At 35.7% G+C, this 23,270-nt stretch overlaps 1 protein-coding gene across 1 annotated transcript in view; it reads right to left on the bottom strand.

The window, feature by feature from the left end:
* The window catches only part of LOC123551381 (diacylglycerol kinase zeta-like), a 183,638-nt gene that overhangs the window by 64,706 nt on the left and 95,662 nt on the right, over nucleotides 1-23,270 (bottom strand). Inside the window, exons 8-13 of the mRNA XM_053542118.1 lie at nucleotides 22,795-22,947; nucleotides 21,907-22,163; nucleotides 19,171-19,345; nucleotides 9,558-9,628; nucleotides 5,110-5,258; nucleotides 307-362 (exon numbers count right to left, since the gene is read on the bottom strand). Of these exons, the coding sequence (XP_053398093.1) occupies nucleotides 307-362; nucleotides 5,110-5,258; nucleotides 9,558-9,628; nucleotides 19,171-19,345; nucleotides 21,907-22,163; nucleotides 22,795-22,947 (861 nt within the window). The remainder of the gene's footprint in view (nucleotides 1-306; nucleotides 363-5,109; nucleotides 5,259-9,557; nucleotides 9,629-19,170; nucleotides 19,346-21,906; nucleotides 22,164-22,794; nucleotides 22,948-23,270) is intronic.

The raw sequence follows: 23,270 nt of genomic DNA on the forward strand, positions 1-23,270 counted from the left end.
GGTGCATCACAAGGTGAATATATGCATTTTCGACTATTTCAGGGGCCATAACTCTGGAAATAGGGGGAGGAGCCAGACAAAAATTAGGAGGTGCGCAAGTTTGTATCATGATTAAAGACTCATGTAAGGTTTCATCAATTTATATCAAATACTTTTTGAGCTAGGCGCGTCACAAACATATGCATGGACACACAAGACCAAAATCCATATGTACCCACCACTCATAGTGGGGGCACAGAAATACCATTATATCATATGCTTTAGTTTACTTATTACTTATATCTTTCCTTAAAGCTTCATACATACCCCTGCATAAAACATTTTATTCCGGAACCGACTGTTGAACTTTTCTGGGTTGGCCTCTGTAATAACAAATTACAGCTGTCAGAAATGTGATCTATTTTCTAGGTTAAATCGTGCTACCATCAATCAGGCTGTGGTAAAATGCAGAAACCACAAAACAGATCAAATAAGATATTGTAATCTTACAAAACAAAGCTGAGAAAGTTTCAGAAAATGTATCATTTCTGCTATTTTCTAGATGACGTAAAATGTCTCTGAAGAATTGACTTAAAATAAGTACAGCCTGGAAAATAATAAATTTTACTGGTAAAAGTGTCCTCTATAGCAACAGTGACAGTGAAAATTTTACACGACAATTCTAAGAAATTTTACAAAAACTAAATATGGTTACAAAAACTTCCTTTTCCTGTTTCCATGGAGCAAGCCTTTTGTATAAATGATGTACTGTACTTTAATATTTGTCATGCAGGGTTGCTACAGATCAAGTCTGGTTAAAATCTATTCTGGAATTTTCTAACATAAACTTAAAATGATGACTTAAGCTAAAGTCATAAATTAATATAATCACACTGGTGACTGTCGACAGCCAATTCTATTTGCTACTATAATCTGTAAGTTTGAAAAATGACTGCTACTATCAGCTTTAAGTGATAGTCATGATTTCTACATGGAAATTAAAGTTTTCACTTGCCCAGAAACAAATTCTATCAATATGGTAAAGCCCTGCTCGATCAAGCATGAATAGCTAAAGTTTCAGGGCTGACAGAAGCAATTCTTCAAGTCAATGACCGTTGCTATTTATTCTTCATGCTCGAAAGCCTGGAAAAACTTAAGTATTTTGCTCCTTCAAGACTTAAAATGACTAGTGTTTGACTGCACAAAAAATGTTACTTTCATACCTTTCAAAACTGAAGGTTTTGTTTGTTTGAACCTGATCAGATGCAGATTTTCAATATTAAAACTGTATATGAGCCCAATAGTCAAATAATAAAAGCATGTCTTAAGTGTTTCTTAACAGTACTAAATGGTAAACTAGTATTGTTGACCTTTTGGTAGACTAAATAATACCCTCATAACATCAGCCTTCTTTTAAGAAATGAAGAACAACTTAATAGCTGTAAAATGTCTGATCTGATTTTTACTATAACATGACTGTGTAAAAAGTTTACTGGGTTATAATGAATTCAAGTTGAAATGAAACCATGTTGTATTAAGAACAGAACCATATAGTAACAAAGATTAAAATCATATATCTGTGTACCTAAAATGAATTCAATTCATTTATCCTTTCAAACTTTCAAATTAATAAATTTAACTGTTATTAAACTGACACTAGCATTTTGCAAACTTAAAGTCAAAGAGGGGCCATAACTCCATCAAAGTTGGTGGACAGTAACTAAAATTGAACTTGACCCGATTTTAATGATCATATCCCTATGTACCAAATGGAATTCAATCTATTCAACCTTTCCAGTTTTCAAAGTATATCGACACTGCAAATTCAAGGTCAGAAAAGGGCCTTAATTTTGTCAAACAATAGTGGACTGTGACTGAAAATAAACTTGTTATGCATGTTATAATCAGGCACCTGTTTACCAAAAACATACATGTGATACGTCCCGGATTGTCTGGGATTGTCCTGGAAATTACATACTCGTCCCGATGTCCCGGACAGTCTTGAAATGTCCGGAAAAAATAACAAGGACCATGATGGTCCGAATTGCTCACCTGCCACGTGACCATTTGAACCGAGTGAACATCGTTTATTCTATTATTGACTAGTGACCTATATTTGACCAGTGACCCAGTTTTGAACTTGACCAATTCATCAGTAAATCCATGAAAAATAGGCCTCTAGAGAGGTCACAAGGATTTTCTATTATTTGACCTACTGACCTAGTTTTCATCGGCATGTGACCCAGTTTCAAACTTGACTTAGATATCGTCAAGGTGAACATTCAGACAAGGTTTTTCTATTTTTAGACCTACTGACCTAGTTTTTGATCGCAGTTGACCCAGTTTCAAACTTGAACATTCTGACCAACTTTCATACAGATCCCATGAAAAATATGGCCTCTAGAGAGGTCACAAGGTTTTTTTATTATTTGACCTACTGACCTAGATTTTGATGGCATGTGACCCAGTTTCAAACTTCACCTAGATATCATCAAGGTGAACATTCTGACCAATTTTCATGAAGATCCATTGAAAAGTATGGCCTCTAGAGAGGTCACAAGGTTTTTCAATTTTTAAAACTACTGACCTAGTTTTTGACCGCACGTGACCCAGTTTCGAGCTTGACCTAGATATCATCAAGATGAACATTCTGACCAATTGTCATAAAGATCCCATGAAAAATGTGACCTCTAGAGTGGTCACAAGCAAAAGTTTACGGACGGACGCACGCACGTGACAGGTGAGCTAAAAATACAGGAACAAATAAAAATATTCCCCAAAAAACTTGTTTTTTGTCTATAAGTTGTTGATTTTTACACAATAAACAGTCCAAGGTGTCACATTGTTTATTCCTAATTATGCAATATTAGTTTCATGCCCTCGAGCGGGACACGTGTTGATTCAGCCAGCTTTGATCACGTTGGCCGTAATGCTACATGTAGCATTTATGGAAGAGATTAATGAAAACGGTCAATTAAACGATAAATATTTTATAAGGTTGTAATCATTTAAGATCTAGATTGACTGTCACACATATTCTAAATTAAAATGTTGAATGCCTTTGCCGACCGACCCATGAAAATTGACCCGACTCCAATTATTTTATATTGTCAATTTTATCTACAAGATTTATTTTATTCCTTTAAGGATTCAAGTTAATTATTAGATAAACATTTAAGCTTTAGAATGATACCAAATTAGCTAGAATCTAAATCATGATGACCAAGTCTCCTAATTCTGTTCACCTTGGGAACACAATAAATTCACGTGCTGAATTATAGATGTGTATTACCCGTACATGATGTATTTACCTCCCTTAGAAAGCTAGACGACATTTGCAAGTGAGTGAACAATTTTTATCTCAGGAAACTACATGTAATATTATGATATTTTTGCATGAAACAGATGAATACCAATGTCACGGTGTATGTCCCAGACAAAACGTAAAAATCCCGGAAATTTTAACTCAGAATCCGGGAAACATTCTGAAAAATTATGGCATGTATGGCAAAAACAAATGCCATTCATTCATCCTTTCAAGAGCTATCGAATGTCTGCTGAATTTCAAGTTGAAAAGGGCTGTAACTTATAGCATCAATGACCTGTATCTTATGATCACATACCTGTGTACCAATGCAACCATCCTTTCACGAGTTATTACAGATGCATGCACAGACAATTGCACCAACATGTCCACTACAGTATAACCCCTCCCAAACTTTGGAGGTATAATTACAACTTCCACACAACACTCATTTTCAGACGTCCTCATTAAATTTTCACAAAACATTTTATTAGACAAATCAAATCAAGCCAAATTGCAAGATTCCAACTTTTTCCCTGTTTTAAAAAGTTCCCTTTTTTTTTGCAGAAGGCAACTGGGCAGGAATAAAACTTGTGTAATTCATCTTTAAAACAAAACAAAATTGGAGACAAACACTTTTATAATTGATGAGTCTTGTTTTTGAACTGAAATTATTGTTTCTGTGAACATAACTATATAATTATCTGTGAGAATTAATTCATAAAGAATGTGGGCAGATTGCTGCAAAAAAATTAATATCAAACAAATAGTTATTCTAGGATATAATTACTGCTATTTAGAAAGCAAAAATTTGAAATGCATTATTCCTTCAGTTCCAATTAAAACAATGATATCAAATTTTCAAAAAAAAAGACAATGTTCTATTCCAAAAACATTGTGTTTTGAATAATGACAACAAATGCAATTTATCGTTATCCCCTGGAAAACAGGATAAAGGTTTCTCCCTTACAAAAACATTTCTCTTCCTGCAGAAAGCACTTTCCAGAGTTTCCAGAATGGATGCTAGTTTGGTCCCAATTTATCATTCCTTACTAAAGTTATTTAGCTGAAACAATTTTATATTTTTAGCAACAGTGACCTTGACCTTGTCCCCACTGACCTGGATGCATACCTTGGTCTCCAAGAAAGCTACACTATATTAAGTACTAAGCTTGGATATAATATCCCCTACAGAAATGGACCTATCATTTGCAAAGTAATACCCTATACAGTACATATCACGTAAGTACAAAGGGCCATAATTCTCGTCTTCATCTGGCTATCAAATGAAAATTGCAGGGCCGCATTTCCTGCAGCAGTCAACATTTCTCTCAAGTTCTACTGAAATTCTTCAAACTATGTCTGAGATATGACTCTTCACAGAAGGAAATTTAGGTAAAACCCTTTACAGGAACAAAGGGCCATCTCTTCCTAAAACATCTGACTGAACCATGCAGAACCTCATTTTCTTACAGCCACATTTTATTGAAATCCTTCAAACCATGTCTGAAATATGATTCTGAATGGAAGGAAAATTGAACACAACCACTATAGTATATGTGTACTACTTACACAAAGGCCCATAAATCTGGTCTTTCTCCAGAAATCTGACTGAAACTTACAGGTTGCCATCTCCAGATAGCAGGTAACATTTGTACCATTTATTATTTAATACTCCAATCCATGTCTTTGGTACAGTTCTGGACATACAGATGGGGGGCCTGAAAGATGGCTAGACAATGCCAAAAATTTATCCCTCCACCTTCCGAAGGGGACAATAATTATCATTTAAAAACATGAGGTAAAAACAACAGAAATAGAAAAACCTCGAGATTCATGGAACTCCAGGGCCACATGAGCATCAGCACCCAAACTAAAATAATTGTTGAATACGTCAAGAGGTAATTTATCCTTGACCTCTTCTTCAATGGGTTCTGGCTCTGCATGTGTGTTTGCTGTTACTGTGACATTCCATCTGCAATAAGAAAAATATTCCACTTTACAAATAAATGAGCTGCACCATGAGAAAACCAACATAGTGCATTTGCGACCAGCAAAATTTACCCTGCTAAATTTCTAAAACGATCTGCACATCCGCGCAGTCTGGTCAGGATCCATGCTGTTCGCTTTCAAAGCCTATTGCAATTAGAGAAACTGTTAGCGAACAGCATGGATCCTGACCAGACTGCGCGGGGATGTGTAGGCTGGTCTGGATCCCTGCTGGTCACAAAGGCACTATGTTGGTTTTCTCATGGCGCGGCTCGAATGTTTTGAAATGTGATTATCAATGACTGTGCAGATTAATCTGTGTGGAAATTTTAACTGATTCCTAACCCATATCTCTCTTTTTTAATGAACAGTCATAGCTCATCATAGTATCTATGTAACAGATATCAAATAATACATATCCACAGCATACCATACAAATCACACACAGGTATAAATCTTCCAAGAACATAATTAAAATAAATCTATCTGTTAACTCAAACTAAAGGAAGTAAAACCTCCAAACCTAAGTGAAAAAAAAACAAAAACAAGTTGGTAACAATAGTGATAATCTAATTTCTATTGCAAAGTCCATAAATTTCTGCTACGAAAGCAGTTATGTTATTTTATAAAACAATTCAGGAAGAAAATGAAACTGCAAACATTGACTGAGAAAATGTCATAAAATGTTGCGGCACTCTACTGGGAAACTTAAGTCTTCTTTGCAACTGTCATAAGCCACGTATTAAGTTCGGTCAATAACCTTTGGTGGGATTTTACGCATTTATTTGTTGTATCTCATGGAATCAAAGGGAATGACCTCATGATCATATGACATTAAAGAGAAATTTATGGTATCAGGAAATCATTGCTATATTTCTTAAGAAGGCTTTGACACTTAGTTACTGACTGTGTTGTTCAAAATTGAAGAAGAGTTTAATGTCATTAGGTACCAAAGATGAACTGCCTTAAATATAAAGCTTAATATAAACCGTCTTCGAACATGAATTCCTCCGTGGTGTATTGGTCAAGATATTAGGAAAGTTTTTATTGCCGAGATAACCAAAGTTTGATTCCTGACTAAGACATTTTTTAAGAAACAAGAACTTGTGTTCTAATGTTCATTTTATGACCAAATTCAATTTTAAAGAAAGATCATCTTTAAACCAAAGTCTGCAGTCCAGTCCCTAATAAAACAAGAAATCTTTTGTACGAAAAAAATCCTCTGACAATTCTACTGTAATTCATATTTGACATGAAATTATAAAGGAGGAAATAGATAAACCCTAATTCTCTCATAAGCATCCCAGTAGGTTACTGGTCGAAGGCATAAATTCTGACCAAAGATATATAAAGATAAGTCAGATCTGACATGCAAAAACTTCATCATTTTGTGACTTACTCTATGAATTTCTTTTTCAGCCTCTTGAGGTTTATCAATGTGTTGCGCATTTTATTAACCCTTACCCTGCTAAATTTCTAAAACGATCATTCAATTTGGGCAGCATCACTTATCAGTCAAAGGGGTGTTCACAGATGTGCAGGCTGATCTTGGTCTGCACTGGTCGCAAATGCAAAATCACTTGCGGGTTAGTAATGCAAGTGATTTTATGGGGAAACAAAGTTTGGATTCTGTTATCATTGCCCTTGATTGAAGAAGATCTTTCCTGAGCTTTGGTGCTTACTTAAAACATTCAACAGATACTGTACTTCCATTCATATTCATAAATCCAGAAAATATACCATGTTTCCTTCTTATTCTTTATTTTCATTTTGATAAAACTATAATTCTTTTACAGCAAAGTATCTCCTCAAATTAGAAATAATGTTACATTCCTACTTTTGGAAGTTTGACAAGAAAATTTAGTTTGTTGTAGGTTTGAATATGTATTTAGTCTGTTACAGGTCTGAATATATTTTTGGTCTGTTATTGATCTGAATCTGTATTTAGTCTGTTATGCGGCTAAATCTGTATTTAGTTTGTTATGCGGCTAAATCTGTATGTAGTCTGTTATGGGTCTGAATCTGTATTTGGTCTGTTATGGGTCTGAACATATATTTAGTCTGTTATAGGTTTGAATCTGTAATTGGTTTGAACCTGTATTTAGTCTGTTATGGGTTTGAATCTGTAATTGGTTTGAACCTGTATTTAGTCTGTTATGGGTTTGAACCTGTATTTAGTCTGTTATGGGTTTGAATCTGTAATTGGTTTGAATCTGTATTTAGTCTGTTATGGGTTTGAACCTGTATTTAGTCTGTTATGGGTTTGAATCTGCATTTAGTCTGTTATGGGTTTGAACCTGTATTTAGTCTGTTATAGGTTTGAATCTGTAATTGGTTTGAATCTGTATTTAGTCTGTTATGGGTTTGAACCTGTATTTAGTCTGTTATGGGTTTGAATCTGCATTTAGTCTGTTATGGGTTTGAATCTGTAAATGTTTTGAACTGTATTTAGTTTGTTACAGAGATCTGAATCTGTATTTAGTCTGATATTGGTCTAAATGTATCCTGTTATAAAAACTGCTTTCAACATACCTTAAACAGAAGTGGCAGGCTGTCACAAAATACGCCCGTCATTGTATTTGGCCTAATTCTAGGGCCATAATCCAAGAGTGCCTGGGGCAATTTGGCTGGTTATCGAACTTGGTCTAGATATTTTGCCAATTACCATTGTCAGCAAGTTTGGTAACGATTGGATGAAAACTGTTTTTTTATTTAGAGAGCAAACAAGACTAAATTTGCAGATTTTGAGCAATTCAAGGGCCATAATCCAAGAGTGACTGTGGCAATTTTGCTGGTTATTGACCTTGGCTGAGATATTATGCCCACAAACATTGTCACCAAGTTTGGTGAAGATCAGATGAAAACTGTTCGACTTAGCGGGCGGACAAGTCTAAATTTGCAGATTTTGAGTAATTCAAGGGCCATAACTCGCGAGTGCCTGGGGGGATTTGGCTGGTTATCGACCTTGGTCGAGATATTATGCCCACAAACATTGTCACCAAGTTTGGTGAAGATCGGATGAAAACTGTTTGTCTTAGAGAGCAGATATGCTTTTGGACGCCGCCCGCCTGCCCGCCACCATGGGTGTTAACATAATACGCGCCGCTCTTTCTGTCCTAAAAAGAGCAAAGACATAGCCTCCTGCTAAAGATGGAAGGATCCCATCATAAATTTTCTTGGCGCACTGCCAAGATATAGGTCAGTAACAGATTTAAACATGTCAACACGTGCAGTTTTCGGGACAATAACCGCAAAGATACAACTATTTCCTGTGTCAATGATCTTGGTTAAACTGATTCTTAACAGAAATGTGGAATGTCAAGATAACATAAATATGATCCTTATGTCTGGTATCAAACAGTGTAATCAGATCAACCTAGCAGTATTAGAAATGCTAAGATTATATTACTCAGGTTACCAGATAATGATAAATTCTGAATATTTGACATGTCATTCTATAAGTGCAATAATGGATATAATAAAGACTGGAAAAAAATGTAGCTGTTTCAATCAAACTGTATTATCTACACTGGGGAAAACATTTTTAATTTTAAATTATTTATGCCTATTTGTACAAGGGGAAATCTTGTCTGGCACTCCTACCCTGGAAATTGTATAACAAGCTGAGGAGTGGCGAATTGTAAAATTTATTTCTGACAGAATGTATGATATATGAAATAATTTAAGGCACTGCCTCAATCGGGAATCGATCAGACTTCAACTCATTCCATAACATTTGAAAAGAATTGTCTAATGATAGCATGGAAGGACGCATTTTTTTAAATTAAATAGTAAATATCTCATGGTACGGTAGAGGGAATGATCCCGTTTATCATCGCTACGCATAGGATCAATTCCCTATCAATTTAAAGGTATAATTTGGAATAAAAACAACACTGCCCATATTGTATTGTATTACAGGTAATATCCGCCTCTTGGATAGGCGCACCCTCCGAAGAGGTATATATATTTATATGAACTGTGCTCACTAGGTGTTTTTATTTACAAATGCACACTATGTGTACATGTTGCATAATTATATCCATATTTGTGCAGATGTGCAAGACGTTGCGGTTCAGACATTTATGTGGTCAAGGAAAAGGCATATTCTTCCAAAAATCCAAAGTCAGTTGCTCTGTGCATGTGCCAGAAGTACACATTTTTTAATCCGATAGTATGTATCTCATTCAGTATACTGCATGTTACCATAGAGGGATCGATTCTAGTAGGATCGATTCCCTATTAAGGACAACAGAACATTACTGTTTGTGAGAAAGCATTTTACCTGTCTAGTTGAACCACTTGGCCATCTTCAACATTGCATAATACCTTACTGATAGGTTCGTCCGTATAACCCTGAAAATATATACATGTATAACATAATAAATTATATTTGATCAACATAGTTTTGTTTTGGTATAACAGTCAAAGCAACAATGAAATTTTTATGATATGGACAACTAAACCTGCCTAAAGGACACAAATTTATATTTAGAAGCCAAGATTAGCTGATAAATCAAAGCCTATCCTTTAAAACAACTTGACACCTGCTACTTTTCTATTTCGTAAGAGAACATTTAGATATATTTCAGTCAGCATCTTCCACCTGTGACCTTATATATTTTCTGTCTGCCTGATTTTCCATTGATGTGTGTTTGTTTGGGTTTAACGTCTTTTTCAACATTTTTTCAGTCATATAAACGACGGTGTCTACTTGTAGCAGTGAGCACAATGCCCAACTTTATACTGCTGCCTCACTGGAATATCACACCATAGACACGTGGCATGATATCCCAACCAGTCACATTATACTGACACCTGGCTGACCAGTCCTAGCACTATCCTCTTAATGCTGAGCGCCAAGCGAGGAAGCTGCTAGTACCATTTTTTACGTCTTTGGTATGACGCGGCCAGGGATCGAACCCACGACCTCCCGCTCTCGAAGCGGATGCTCTACCACTAGGCTACTGAGGTGGTTCCATTGATAAAAGATCTAGAATAATATTTCAAAGCTAGAATTCAGTTTCAAAACCAGACAGGAAAGTGAGAAAAATATTCCCTGATTTTAGCACCGAGTTCAACCAGGAGCAGGGATGACAGCCCAAGTCTCTTAGCTTAGAGATTAAAAGGTACAGCATGAAGTTCATTAGAACAAAAAACAAGAGGACCATGATGGTCCTGAATCGCTCACCTGCCCCACATGAACTGAGTATGACGTCGTTTTTTTTCTATTATTTGACAAAGTGACCTAGTTTTTGAGCTCATGTGACCTACTTCTGAACTTGACCTAGATATCATCAAGATAAAAATTCTGACCAATTTTCATGAAGATCCATTGAAAAATATGGCCTCTAGAGAGGTCAAAAGTCTTTCTATGTTGAGACCTAGTGAGCTAGTTTTTGACCGCAGTTGACCCGGTTTCAAATTTGACCTAGATATCACCAAGATGAACATTCAGACCAACTTTCATACAGATCCCATGAAAACTATGGCTTCTAGAGTGGTCACAAGGTTTTTCTATTATTTGACCTACTGACCTAGTTTTTGACCGCATGCGACCCAGTTTCAAACTTGACCTAGATATTATCAAGATGAACATTCTGATCAATTTTCATGCAGATCCCATGAAAAATATGGCCTCTACAGAGGTCACAAGGTTTTTCTATTATTTGACCTACTGACCTAGTTTTGGATCGGATGTGACCCAGTTTCGAACTTGACCTAAATATCATCAAGATGAAAATTCTAACCAATTTTCATACAGATCTCATGAAAAATATGACCTCTAGAGAGGTCACAAGGATTTTCTATTATTTGACCTACTGACTTAGTTTTTGACCGCAGTTGACCCGGTTTCAAACTTGACCTAGATATCATCAAGATGAACATTCTGATTAATTTTCATGCAGATCCAATGAAAAATACTGCCTCTACAGAGGTCACAAGGTTTTTCTATTATTTGACCTACTGACCTAGTTTTAAACCGAACGTGACCCAGTTTCAAACTTAACCTAGATATCGTCAAGATGAACATTCTGACCAATTTTCATGCAGATCCCATGAAAAATATGACCTCCAGAGAGGTCACAAGGATTTTCTATTATTTGACCTACTGACCTAGTTATTGAAGGCACGTGACCCAGTTTCGAACTTGACCTAGATATCATCAAGGTGAACATTTAGACCAACTTTTATGAAGATCTTGTGAAAAATATGGCCTCTAGAGAGGTCACAAGGTTTTTCTATTTTTAGATCTACTGACCTAGTTTTTGATGGCACGTGACCCAGTTTTGAACTTGACCTAGATATCATCAAGGTAAACACTCTGACAAAATTTCATAAAGTTCCCATGAAAAATGTGACCTCTAGAGTGGTCAAAAGCAAAAGTTTACGGACTGACAGACGAACGCACGACGCACGCTGCGTGATCACAAAATCTCACCTTTGTGACAGGTGAGCTAAAAACTCCTTGGACTTTATTTTTTTTCCCTCTCCTTATTTTGAGCCCAGTCAAGCAGAATCGTTTGAACAAACTTGGACAAACTCTATGCAATGCTTGATGGTACTGACCAAGTTTAATAAGTACCCCTCATGCGATTCATGAGCAGTCGTTCAAGACTATTTTATACCATGTTTTCAGGGAAGCAAGATGCATACATGTTACTGAGCAGTTTTTGCTGATTCTCTATCAAATGGTTTCTATTTTTGGCACTGGCAGCCATTTTAGAAATTTCCATGCGAGGATGTATCTGACTGAATCTGGTGAATATTCATCAAACAGTTCAAGAGATAGAGGATATTTGTTTGTTTGCAGTGAGATATCGAAATATATCATCACCCATAAGGGAGACAATTGAATATTTTCACGAAGGCGGAGCCTGAGTGAAAATATCAGAATTGTCTCCCTTATCGGTGATGATATATTTCGATATCTCACTGCAAACAAACAAATTTTCTTTTTATTTTATGCTAGTTTGTGAAGATCAACGAATTTTCTGTTTATTACGTGCATAAATGTTCATATAAATCCAATATTTCATGACGAAATTCGGATTTATTTAAGCTACCGTGTTACATATGATACATCCGCTAAATTACCATGGACACTTATACACATTAATATCGAATATTAGTGATTAGGTTCATTAAATCAACACGACGCCATTTTGCTTTTAAAAACAAAAACTGCATTTAAATATTTTGTGTAAAAATACACAGTCCGCGGCTAACAGAGACATTGACAAATGCCGGTAGTTAAGTAGAAGCATATTTAAAACTTTTCGGGTCAATCCGTCAGTTCGTTTAATAACAGGAAGCTTGCTTTGTTTACCAAAACCCACGCTGAAGGTCAGATTAAAAAAACAACACTAGAAATCTAAACAACTGTGGAATATGCGTAAGTCCTTGGAAAATGAAGCTGCAGAATTAAATATCATCATGGATTCAATAGAAATAGCTAGGAAATATTGATCTAGGAGCTGCATAGCATAACAAAATGGATGGAAGTTGGAACACAACTGGCTGGGCTTGGAGTTGGAGTGGGAAAGTACTTCGACGAAAATGCTGGCATATTGCGTAAGGTTGAGTTGATGTCTTGTGATAATTAACTAAGACAACAACCAACTAAATGTGTTGTCGCCAGTAAAATCTACCACACGATAGTGAACCAATGGAAAAAAGTAGAGGAAACACACATGTCTGTAGCTACATGAATGGCAAGGCCTAGCAACCAAGCTGACAAAGGTAGCATTATTTCTTTTGCAAATTTAATTATATAGCTAGCCTGTTCTATATAGGATTGTCTAGCAGTTCATGACTCCTGTATTGCTTGAGTATTAGTATAATCCAGTAATTTTAAAGGCAGCAAATGGAGGTAATTAAAGAATATATTTCAAGGGAGATCATTTATCTGGAAAAAAAAGAAGTTCGGCACTGTGAGTGATATCGATTTATATCTCACTGCTATTTTCCAGTATTTCACCAATAAGCATAAAATAAAAGCATAGAGCAACCACTGTAGTGTGAATACTACTGTGAAACAACTGGTAGCTGCTCTGAAGAAATTAATTTATAAAGAAATCTGTCTAACTGGAAGGAAAAGTTCTTGTCTTTGTAGATAGGTTTTTGTGAAGTTACACTGTAGTCTTTGGAGGTTTTCTAGAGCTGCAAGATTTTTAATTCAAAATATTCCAGAAGAAGCAAGACCACATTATAGCACTTGTGTACTTCTTGCATGTTTGTGGACTCTTACCCTGCTAAATTTCTATGATGCACTCGTCCATCATTCAATTTGGACAATACCATTAACTGTTAAAAGGGGTGTTTACCACAAAGATAATGACTGAATTGCAAACAGTGCAGATCTTGATCAGACTGCATGGACGTGCAGGCTGATCATGATCTACACTGATCGCAAAGGCAGAATCAATTGTGTCCAGCATAATAAGGGTTAAACAAGATTGCATTTCAGTCTTTGTTACAGAGCTAGAAAAATGTCAGCCAGAACTGGACTTGAACCTAAAGCCCTGGATAACTGTTGAATAGCCTTGGATAACCATTCTGCTAATCTACCTACAGGGCCGTCAAGCCATTTACATACTGTACAAGCAGAAATTTTCGAGAGTTTAATTTTCGCTTTATCTGCAAGGCCCTACATCTCGCGAAAATAAATCCTCACATAAATATTCACATTTAGTATAATTCAAATTCAATTACAGTCCACATAAAAGCATTTGAGCCGTGCCATGAGAAAACCAACATAGTGGGTTTGTGACCAGCATGGATCCAGACCAGCCTGCGCATCCGCACAGTCTGGTCAGGATCCATGCTGTTCGCTAACAGTTTCTCTAATCGCAGTAGGCTTTTAAAGCGAACAGCATGGATCCTGACCAGAACAAAGAAATTAATCAAATGAGACGCGCCATGAGAAAACCAACATAGTGGGTTTGCATCCGCGCAGACTGGTCAGGATCCATGCTGTTCGCTTTCAAAACCTATTGGAATTAGAGAAACTGTTAGCGAACAGCATGGATCCTGACCAGACTGCACGGATGAGCAGGCTGGTCTGGATCCATGCTGGTCACAAACCCACTATGTTGGTTTTCTCATGGCATGGCTCAAATGCTTTTATGTTTCTTATCACAATGCCAGCCTCGATTTAGCAGAAAAAATTAAAATGAATAAGCAATAAAACAAATCTTTTGACATCAAAACTTTAAACACAGCTCTCCTGACATTTAAACCTCAAACATTAATCCAATCAAAGCAGAGTTTAAATCAAAGATTCAAATCAAAAGGAAAATTTATTTACAAAATTGATGCCTACATTCATTTCCCTGTCTCCTGTAAATATCGGCTTCAAATTTGTTTTGTGTTTAAGTCTTCTTCCTTATAATCTATATACATTAGCAAGACCTTGAATGCAGACAAAATTCCAAGACAGGCAAAATTCCACTCCTCATTAACCTCCATGTTAACTACCTGCCTTTTAAATGAAATTCATGAAAATACAAAAATTCACTATTTGCTATGTATATGTTAAGAATTGACCTTACGCCAGATAGCCTATAGCCACGCCTACCAGTTTTCAGGGGGGACAATTCATGCTAGGCCCGACAAACAAAGGAATCAAATGGCGACGGCAGAAATATTTTGCCGGACATTCTAGTTGATTTCGGCGTACGCTACCTCAATTCACACGTATTTCTAAAGTGAAAAGACAAAACACAGTCATTAATAAGTGGATGTTCTGTAGCGAAACATAAATTCTACAAAAAAACAACGATACGTTGTTGTTAAAAGCCGAGAACTGCACCCGAGTATGAGGAAAACTAAACAAGGCAGGGGGCCGAGCGGAAAACACGTAAAAAAGACGGAAATCTCTGAAACCATTATAGCTGATTTTGTGGGTTTTTTTAATTGTCCGTTTTTTTTCATTATAGAAACGTCAAATTTCGATCTCCCGGAAATCATGTAGGGTATGACTATATTAAGCAGACTAGAACATTGATTTTTATTAATTAAGGATGAAATCAGACTGTGGATTCTGAATCCTATTTCAAAATAATTAGATAAATTAAATAAGATAATTTACATGTAAAAATTGTCACTTGTGTCATTTAAGAAACGTCGGATTTCGAAATACCGGAACTCATTTAAGATGCTCTTATCATTGTTCAACATTATTCAGATACATAGCATTTAATGTCTAATACTTAGACCTGTTGTGTTTTAAGTATAAGTAAAGAAAGTTCTCTTATTAGAATTAAAACGTGTAAATGATAAATAAATAAGATATAGTCCAAGGCGATGATATAGTCCATACTCATATTTCAAGACATATACCGGCGCATCGCAGCTTAAAACAATGTTGGAGCCTACCAAATTTCTTTATAAAGTATACAGAATGAATGTATAATTTTTTGTTTAAGAACATATCTTCTTTTTACGAAATATGCTATTTTTTCTGGAATTTTAGACGAAGTTTACGCTGTCTATTAAAATGAAATTTAGAATGAAAGCACACACCGAGTGCTAAGTCAAAACTTTGAGCGCCTGGAAAATTGTTGATTACACTCATTAAAAATAATCTTATATTAATCATAGATTTTTATCATGTTTATTATTTGTTGTATTATCACCCAGGTATGACTTAACATACACCAGTGGGAGATTGATGTAAACCTTAAAAATGCATAAATCATGTTTCCGGTACATTATGGCATAATAATTTTACACGTTACCATTCAAATAATATAAAACACCAAATACTTGTGTTTTATCAGTACATACCAGTTACTCTGGTAACTGATGGAATATTTTTACTATTGAATAAAGAATACTAGGCACTTTTGTTAAATAAGAAAGTTAATTTTCATAGAATTTTACACTGATTTAAATTAAATAATTAAAACGTTATAACACAATGAGTGCTAAGTCGAATTGCTTTGCTTTTAAACACTCTTATAAGATTTTTAAGATCAACTATTCTTGAGGACGTCCACAGAGCCTGATACATCGTTGACAATATTTGAGGTCTGAGAGTGGATTTGGAAAAGGGAAGCGCTCTAGTATTACATTCTCTTCCCTGTGTCTGATGTAAAGGTGTCGTAACGTCACCTTTTTACCATTTTGGACGATTTTTCGGTGGTATTTATATTCTTTGACTGGCGAGTCCGGCACTAAGTTTGACGGACAAAATGGCGGCTAACAACAAGGCTTATCAGTTCTGTTATCTGATTGGTCAGTTGGAACCTGTCAATCAACACTGGCGTAAGGTCAATTCTAAGACAATAAAGTGTTAAAAAAAATCCTGTTTCAAATGTTACAAGATTTTGTCAACAATATCAATATTCAAAAGACATCATTTCTGGATGCATACTATTACAGCGAGGTGCATTAAATTGGAACTTGATTCTAACATCAGTGTAAATCAAGACAATCAAGCATATCTAACTGACAGAGCAGGAAGTGCGTTCTGCACTAGATTTACAAGGAATGATTCACTGGAGATGTTTGTGTTTTGTTTACAAAAAAAAGCTCAGAAATAGATGTAAGGGTCTGTTACGCATACAATATTCATGATGGTGTAACAGTAGCTAGGAGTGAAGAGAGAGAAGTAATGTGTGAAAACTAATCCACGTTCCAGCATTTGACATTGTGGTTCTGCTGCATCTTCATTCATGTGTCTCAAATTGAAATAAAAACAGTTACATTTTACAAGACAGTGTCATAATGAGTATGTTCTACTGAGGAATAAATTCTGCAGAAGTACATCTGACATTTCTGAGTTGTAAAGCCAACAGAAACCAAAGGAAATTTCTTTTATTTTTCGTAACAAGACAACAAATTTATGGTCAAATCATGAAATCAGCATCACCAATCATCAGTTGATCAAACACTCACTTTGTAATGAATAGGGCAAAGAGTTCATACTACAAATGTAAACATGATTTCCTTTTAGTTATTTACTCTATGCTTATTTTCCAGTTACAGATCTGTTTTGTTTGTTTAGTTGGTTTCGAGTCACATCCACTCAATTTTAGGTAATAAGCATCTTTACAGCTTTTGTTCATTGATGGAGACCCAGGAATCCCCTTAAAGCATTATTTCAGGCTCAAGCAGGCACCTGGGTAGAACCATCAACCTTCCGTAAGCCCCCTTGGTAGCTTACTCACATAAAGAATTCTACACCGTGTTTTCAAACCCACTGCAGCAAGAGGCAATTCAAACTCAGCAACCTTAACCACTTAGCTATGAAGGCCCTATGTTATAGATCTTTGCAAATACACTCGAAACCCGTTATAACGCTACTCGATATACCGCGGTCCTCGGTATAACGCTGTATGGCCTTGGCGCCCAAATTTTACAGTGTAAAAAAAAAAAAAAAAAAAAATCCGCTGATGTTACTTAATTTGATCATAACTAGCATTAAAACTACAAGTACCTGGGTACTTTAACACCTTTCCATGACAACTGTCACAAAAATCAATAATCGTCTGCTAGCTACTTGTTTGCGTATCGCCTTTGTTAAAGTTTCAATACATGTAGACATGTGACAATTAGGCAATCAGTACCGTGTCAAAATTAGATTGTTTGCATAACAAGCGTGAAACATTGGTCAGTCAACTATCAAACCGTTTAAGTTTGCACCAATTTAGCAGATGACATGATCACTTGAGTGAATAAAAAATCGAATTTTGTAATAAACTGCAGCCGTTTTTCATAATCATCACACTCAATTCATCGGAAATAACGAAGATTCGACGCACTGAAAGCCTTACTGAGAATGTGCTCCCTTTTTAATATCGTATATCAACGACGGTGATTTAAAAAATTTCTATCTTATTTATCGATTTCCTTCGAAATTAATTTTTTTAAGACTGTCCGTGTTTTTTCTCTTTTAGTTACATAAACCCCAGTGCAATTGCATTGCATATTGTAATTCTCATGACCGCGCACTCCTCACACAGCGTTATATATGTTTACTTCCGGGATACACAAATCCAATTTTCTTTTATAATCACGACAAAATGAGAAGATGACACAGCGTTATAATTCTTTTAATGTATTTTTCAGTAGCATTTAAGGTAAATAAATGTCCCGTTTATACGATTCTTATTTTTTATTAACATAAAACAGCGTCCAAAATGCATTACCGGTGGGTGGGGTATTGCGTATACCGCTGATACGATCAACCCGCGTTATAAATTTAACCCCGCTAGATCCGCAGGTCTCGAACTTTGGACCCCGACGACAGCGTTATAGTGGGGTCCCAGTGTACTATTGCCTTAGGCCACAGACAGTCTAGAGTTAAGTATAACTCTATTACTCTAATGTAACTTACAGGAGGAAAGGAAAACCATTACTAGAGATTAAAATGTGTCAGGGGTTTACACAGACTGGGCACACTTGATCACTGCCAAGGGGTCTAGTCAGAACAAGAGGAAGCCATCCAGCTTGTCTGTGGAAAATCTGTGGTTTTCCCAATATTTCTGTCTTTGCTAAAACCAAATGGATACCTCAGTTTTTCCATAGTAAAAGCTTGAAAATTAGCCAGTACAGTTAATGAACACCTTACAAACATTTCAATGCATCTTAAAAAGTATGCTGATTAATGTAATTAAATTTTACGAATATAGATACCCCTACATGATTCCATTTTTCGGAACTAACTAATTCATTACACAGAAACATCATGGATGAAACAAGCAGACAAAAACCAAGCAATTCAAGTGGTTTGCCTCCATTTTCCTAAAATTTTCTAACTTTAGTTTCTTAGAAACTCAGGATAATTTATGCATTTTGCCATCAGTGTTTATGAATAAATTGGTATTTTTAAAGAAGCATTTCAGTAAATGTTCAAAAATTTATTTACTTATGTTTTTGAAGATACTCACCCCACCCCAGTTGAGGGTTCGAGCCAAGTCGTTGCCTGTGCCAAGAGGCAATATGGCTACAGGTGGTGGGTTTGATAGGTTTAATGTATCAATGGCACTCAGGATCCAGCCCGCTGTGCCATCCCCACCACACACCAACACTCGTAGATTAGGCACTTTTTTGTAGAGGTCCAGCCTAGAAAATATTTTGTACACTATATTTTGGCAAGTATAAATCCCAAAATAGTGGCTGAATTTTCACACCTGTATGGGTAAGGGCACATGTAGAAGTTTATTATTCAATTGTAAAACTTCCAAACTTTGCAATTTTCAAATAGATTAACCATATTCTTTTAAAATTTACTTGTAAAAGCCGTGTACTCAAGCTTTTTAATTAGTATGCAGCAAGCAACTGAACTTTCCAAACAATTCTAAATGGACTAAGTATAGGGGTTTTCTGCTCACGCAGGTCTTACAATATCAACCTCTCTACAAGTATAAATCAAGATTTACTCTAGACATAGTGATATATAAACTGCATTTTTTTTTAATTAAAAAGAAGAGTGGACACGGTGGTCCAGTGGTGGTGACTATGAAACCAGAGGATTGAGTTTGAGTCCCTGCTCAAACTTAAAATTACTAACATTGGGATAAGAGTCCCGTGGTTGGGTGCTTTACACCTTGCCCATCAAAGAACCAGGGAAGCTTCTAAAATTGGAGCATCACTATCATCCTACTTACATTACTAACAGTGTATTGGAGGAGTCACCCATATGGGTTACTGGTGGAGACTATAAATAAGCTTACATACATTCAAATTACAAAATTTAAAAAGATTTCATAACCAGTTTAATAAAATGTCCTGATAAAAGAAAATTGTTTCATAAAATATTTGTAGCATAAACGCTTGAGCATGAATATGACCAGGCAGGTATTTACACATTGTCAAAATGTTCGGAATGACATTTGACAGATCTTAAGTGACAAACATACAAAATAAGTCAGTTTTACATAGGGGAAAAATCCCAAATTAATCAACAGACATCATCATAACAAACAAGAGGGCCAAGATGGCCCTAGGTCGCTCACCTGAGAAACACACCATAACAGTGTAAACATGTTTGACCTAGTGATTTCATGGAAACAAATATTCTGACCAATTTTCAAAAAGATTGGACCAAAAATGTGGTCTCTTAAAGGTAAACAAGCATTTTCTTCAATTTGACCTAGTGACCTAGTTTTTGAGCCAAGATGACCTACATTCGAATTTGATCTAGTTTTGATCAAGGCAATCATTCTGACTAAATTTCATCAACATCAACTGAAAAATACAGCCTCTATCGCATACAAAATATTTTTCTTTGATTTGTCCTAGCGACCTAGTTTTTGACCCCAGAAGACCCATATTCAAACTTGACCTTAATTTCATCAAGGCTTTCATTCTGACCAAATTTCATGAAGATCAATTGAGAAATACAGTTTTTATTGCATACACAAGGTTTTTCTTTGATTTGACTTAGTGACCTAGTTTTTGACCACAGATGACCCATATTCTAGCCTGACCTAGATTTCATCAAGGCAATCATTCTGACTAAATTTTATGAATATCCAGTGTAAAATGCAGCCCCTATTTAGTACCCAAGATTTTTCTTTAATTTGAGCAGGTAACCTAGTTTTTGACCCTAGATGACCCATATTCAAACTCCACCTATATTTCATATAGACAAACATTCTGATTAAATTCATGAAGATCCGGTGTAAAATGTAGCCCCTATCGCATACACAAGCTTTCTCTCTGATTAAACATAGTGACCTAGTTTTTGACCCCGGATGACCCATATTCGAAACTGACCTAGATTTCATCAAGGTTATCATTCTAACCAAAATTCATGAAGATCGATTGAAAAATACAGCCTCTATCGCATACACAAGGTTTTTCTTTGATTTGACCTAGTGACCTAGTTTTTGAACCCAGATGATCCATTTTTGATTTTGGCCTAGATTTCATCAAGGTAATCATTCTGACAAAATTTCATGAAGATCAGTTGACAAATACAGCCTCTATCGCATACACAAGGTTTTTCTTTGATTTGAACTAGTGACCTACTTTTTGTACCCAGATAACTCATTTTCGAACTTGGCCTAGATTTTATCAAGGTTATCATTCTGACCAAAATTCATGAAGATCAATTGAAAAATACAGCCTCTATCGCATACACAAGGTTTTTCTTTGATTTGACCTAGTGATCTAGTTTTTGAAGACAGATGACCCATTTTTGAATCTCGCCTAGATTTCATCAAGGTAATCATTCTGACAAAATTTCATGAAGATCAATTGAAAAATACAGCCTCTATTGCATATACAAGGTTTATTTTTGATTTGACCTAGTGACCTAGTTTTTAATCCCAGGTGACCCATTTTCGAACTTGGCCTAGATTTGATCAAGGTAATCATTCTGACAAAATATCATGAAGATCGAGTGAAAAAAACAGCCTTTATCGCATACACAAGGTTTTTCTTTGATTTGACCTAGTGACCTAGTTTTTGATCCCAAATGACCCATTTTCAAACTTGGCCTAGATTTCATCAAGGTAATCAATTTGTCAAAAATTCATGAAGATCAGTTGAAAAATACAGCCTCTATCGCATACACAAGCCAAATGTTGACAGACGACAGACGCCGGACATCCAGCGATCACAATAACATAGAAGAATAATAGGAGAAAACTTGTGAAAACAATATAATGAACTGTTACCCCATTTTTGGTCCGCCGTTACTCAGATCAAAGACTTGTCTCGGATTTAGCAACCAACAAAACTTATGGAGGAGTTTTCCTCCTTGGTTACCACCAGATTTCGGGTTGATGAAGACAAGAAGAGGTTTGAGCAATGGAGATGGAATAGGTTTGATGATGAATGGACGGTGAACTTCACTCGTCTCTTTACAACTCCCCTTTTTACGCTTCAGTGATGATTTTCGACTTTTCTTTCGTATAGAAGATTTAAATGATCCCTGAAAAAAAAAAAACAGAAATAGTTATCGAGTTAGATGTTTAGAAGGAAAAAGAAAAGCTTTCAAATTTTGCAACACTAAAGAAAAAGTTGGTGTAAACATTATCACATTTTTTTTCTCACCAAAACAGATCCTGTATTCTGTAGACCAACCATCTCATAAACTCTACGGCAAAGCGGCCAAGCTTTGACTCATTTGTCCCTCATCTATGTGGGTTCGAGCCCAACTCAAACAGTCATGTGAGGAAGTCATACAACAAGCTTGTGAAAGTCAGTGGTTCTACCAATGTGTCTAATTCATCTAAAAAACTGGGAGTTTCCATTAAAACTACAGGGTAAATTGTGTCAGTATTAACTACTATTTTAAAGCTGTGACATGCAAGGGATGTCATCCATATTAAATAATTTAAACACAGAATGCTTGAAGCTTATCTAAATTACTTTTAAATCTTTTTTTCAAGTGTTAAAATCAGCCTCGAAATTAATCAAAGTTTTAAGTCTAGAATTAGCAACAACACTTTAAAATATCTCTTTAAAATCAAGCTGCCATGCATGACTTCTTACACCAGTACATTTTATAATGTACAGACCTTCTCCTTAAACTTTCAAAACCTACAAACCAGCAATGGTACCTTTTTTGGAAGTTTAATGATCCAAGATGGAGGTACTATGATTCCAGCATGTACTCCCATTGGACATTGTTCTTCAATCTGTTGCATCATAAAACAGGATATCTTGTTGTGGTAGGCTGCTTTGCACCATGAACAACTTATTGCTATAATCTCCTGAAATATAAATGAAACAGGATGTCTTGTTGTTAAGAACAGTTAAACATCAGACAGGATATCTTGTTGTGGTACACTTCTTTGCACCATGAACAACTTATTGCTATAATCTCCTATAATGTAAATAGAACATGATGTCTTGTTATTAAGGAAAGTTTAACATCAGACAGGATATCTTGTTTTGGTTGACAACTTTGCACCATGAACAAATTATTGCTATAATTCCTGAAATGTGAAATAAAACAGGATATTTTGTTATTGAGAAAAGTTTAACATCAGACAGGATAGCTTGTTGTAGTTGACAACTTTGCACCATAAACAAA

This window comes from Mercenaria mercenaria, chromosome 4 (assembly GCF_021730395.1).
Source record: "Mercenaria mercenaria strain notata chromosome 4, MADL_Memer_1, whole genome shotgun sequence".
Taxonomy (NCBI): Eukaryota; Metazoa; Mollusca; class Bivalvia; order Venerida; family Veneridae; genus Mercenaria; species Mercenaria mercenaria.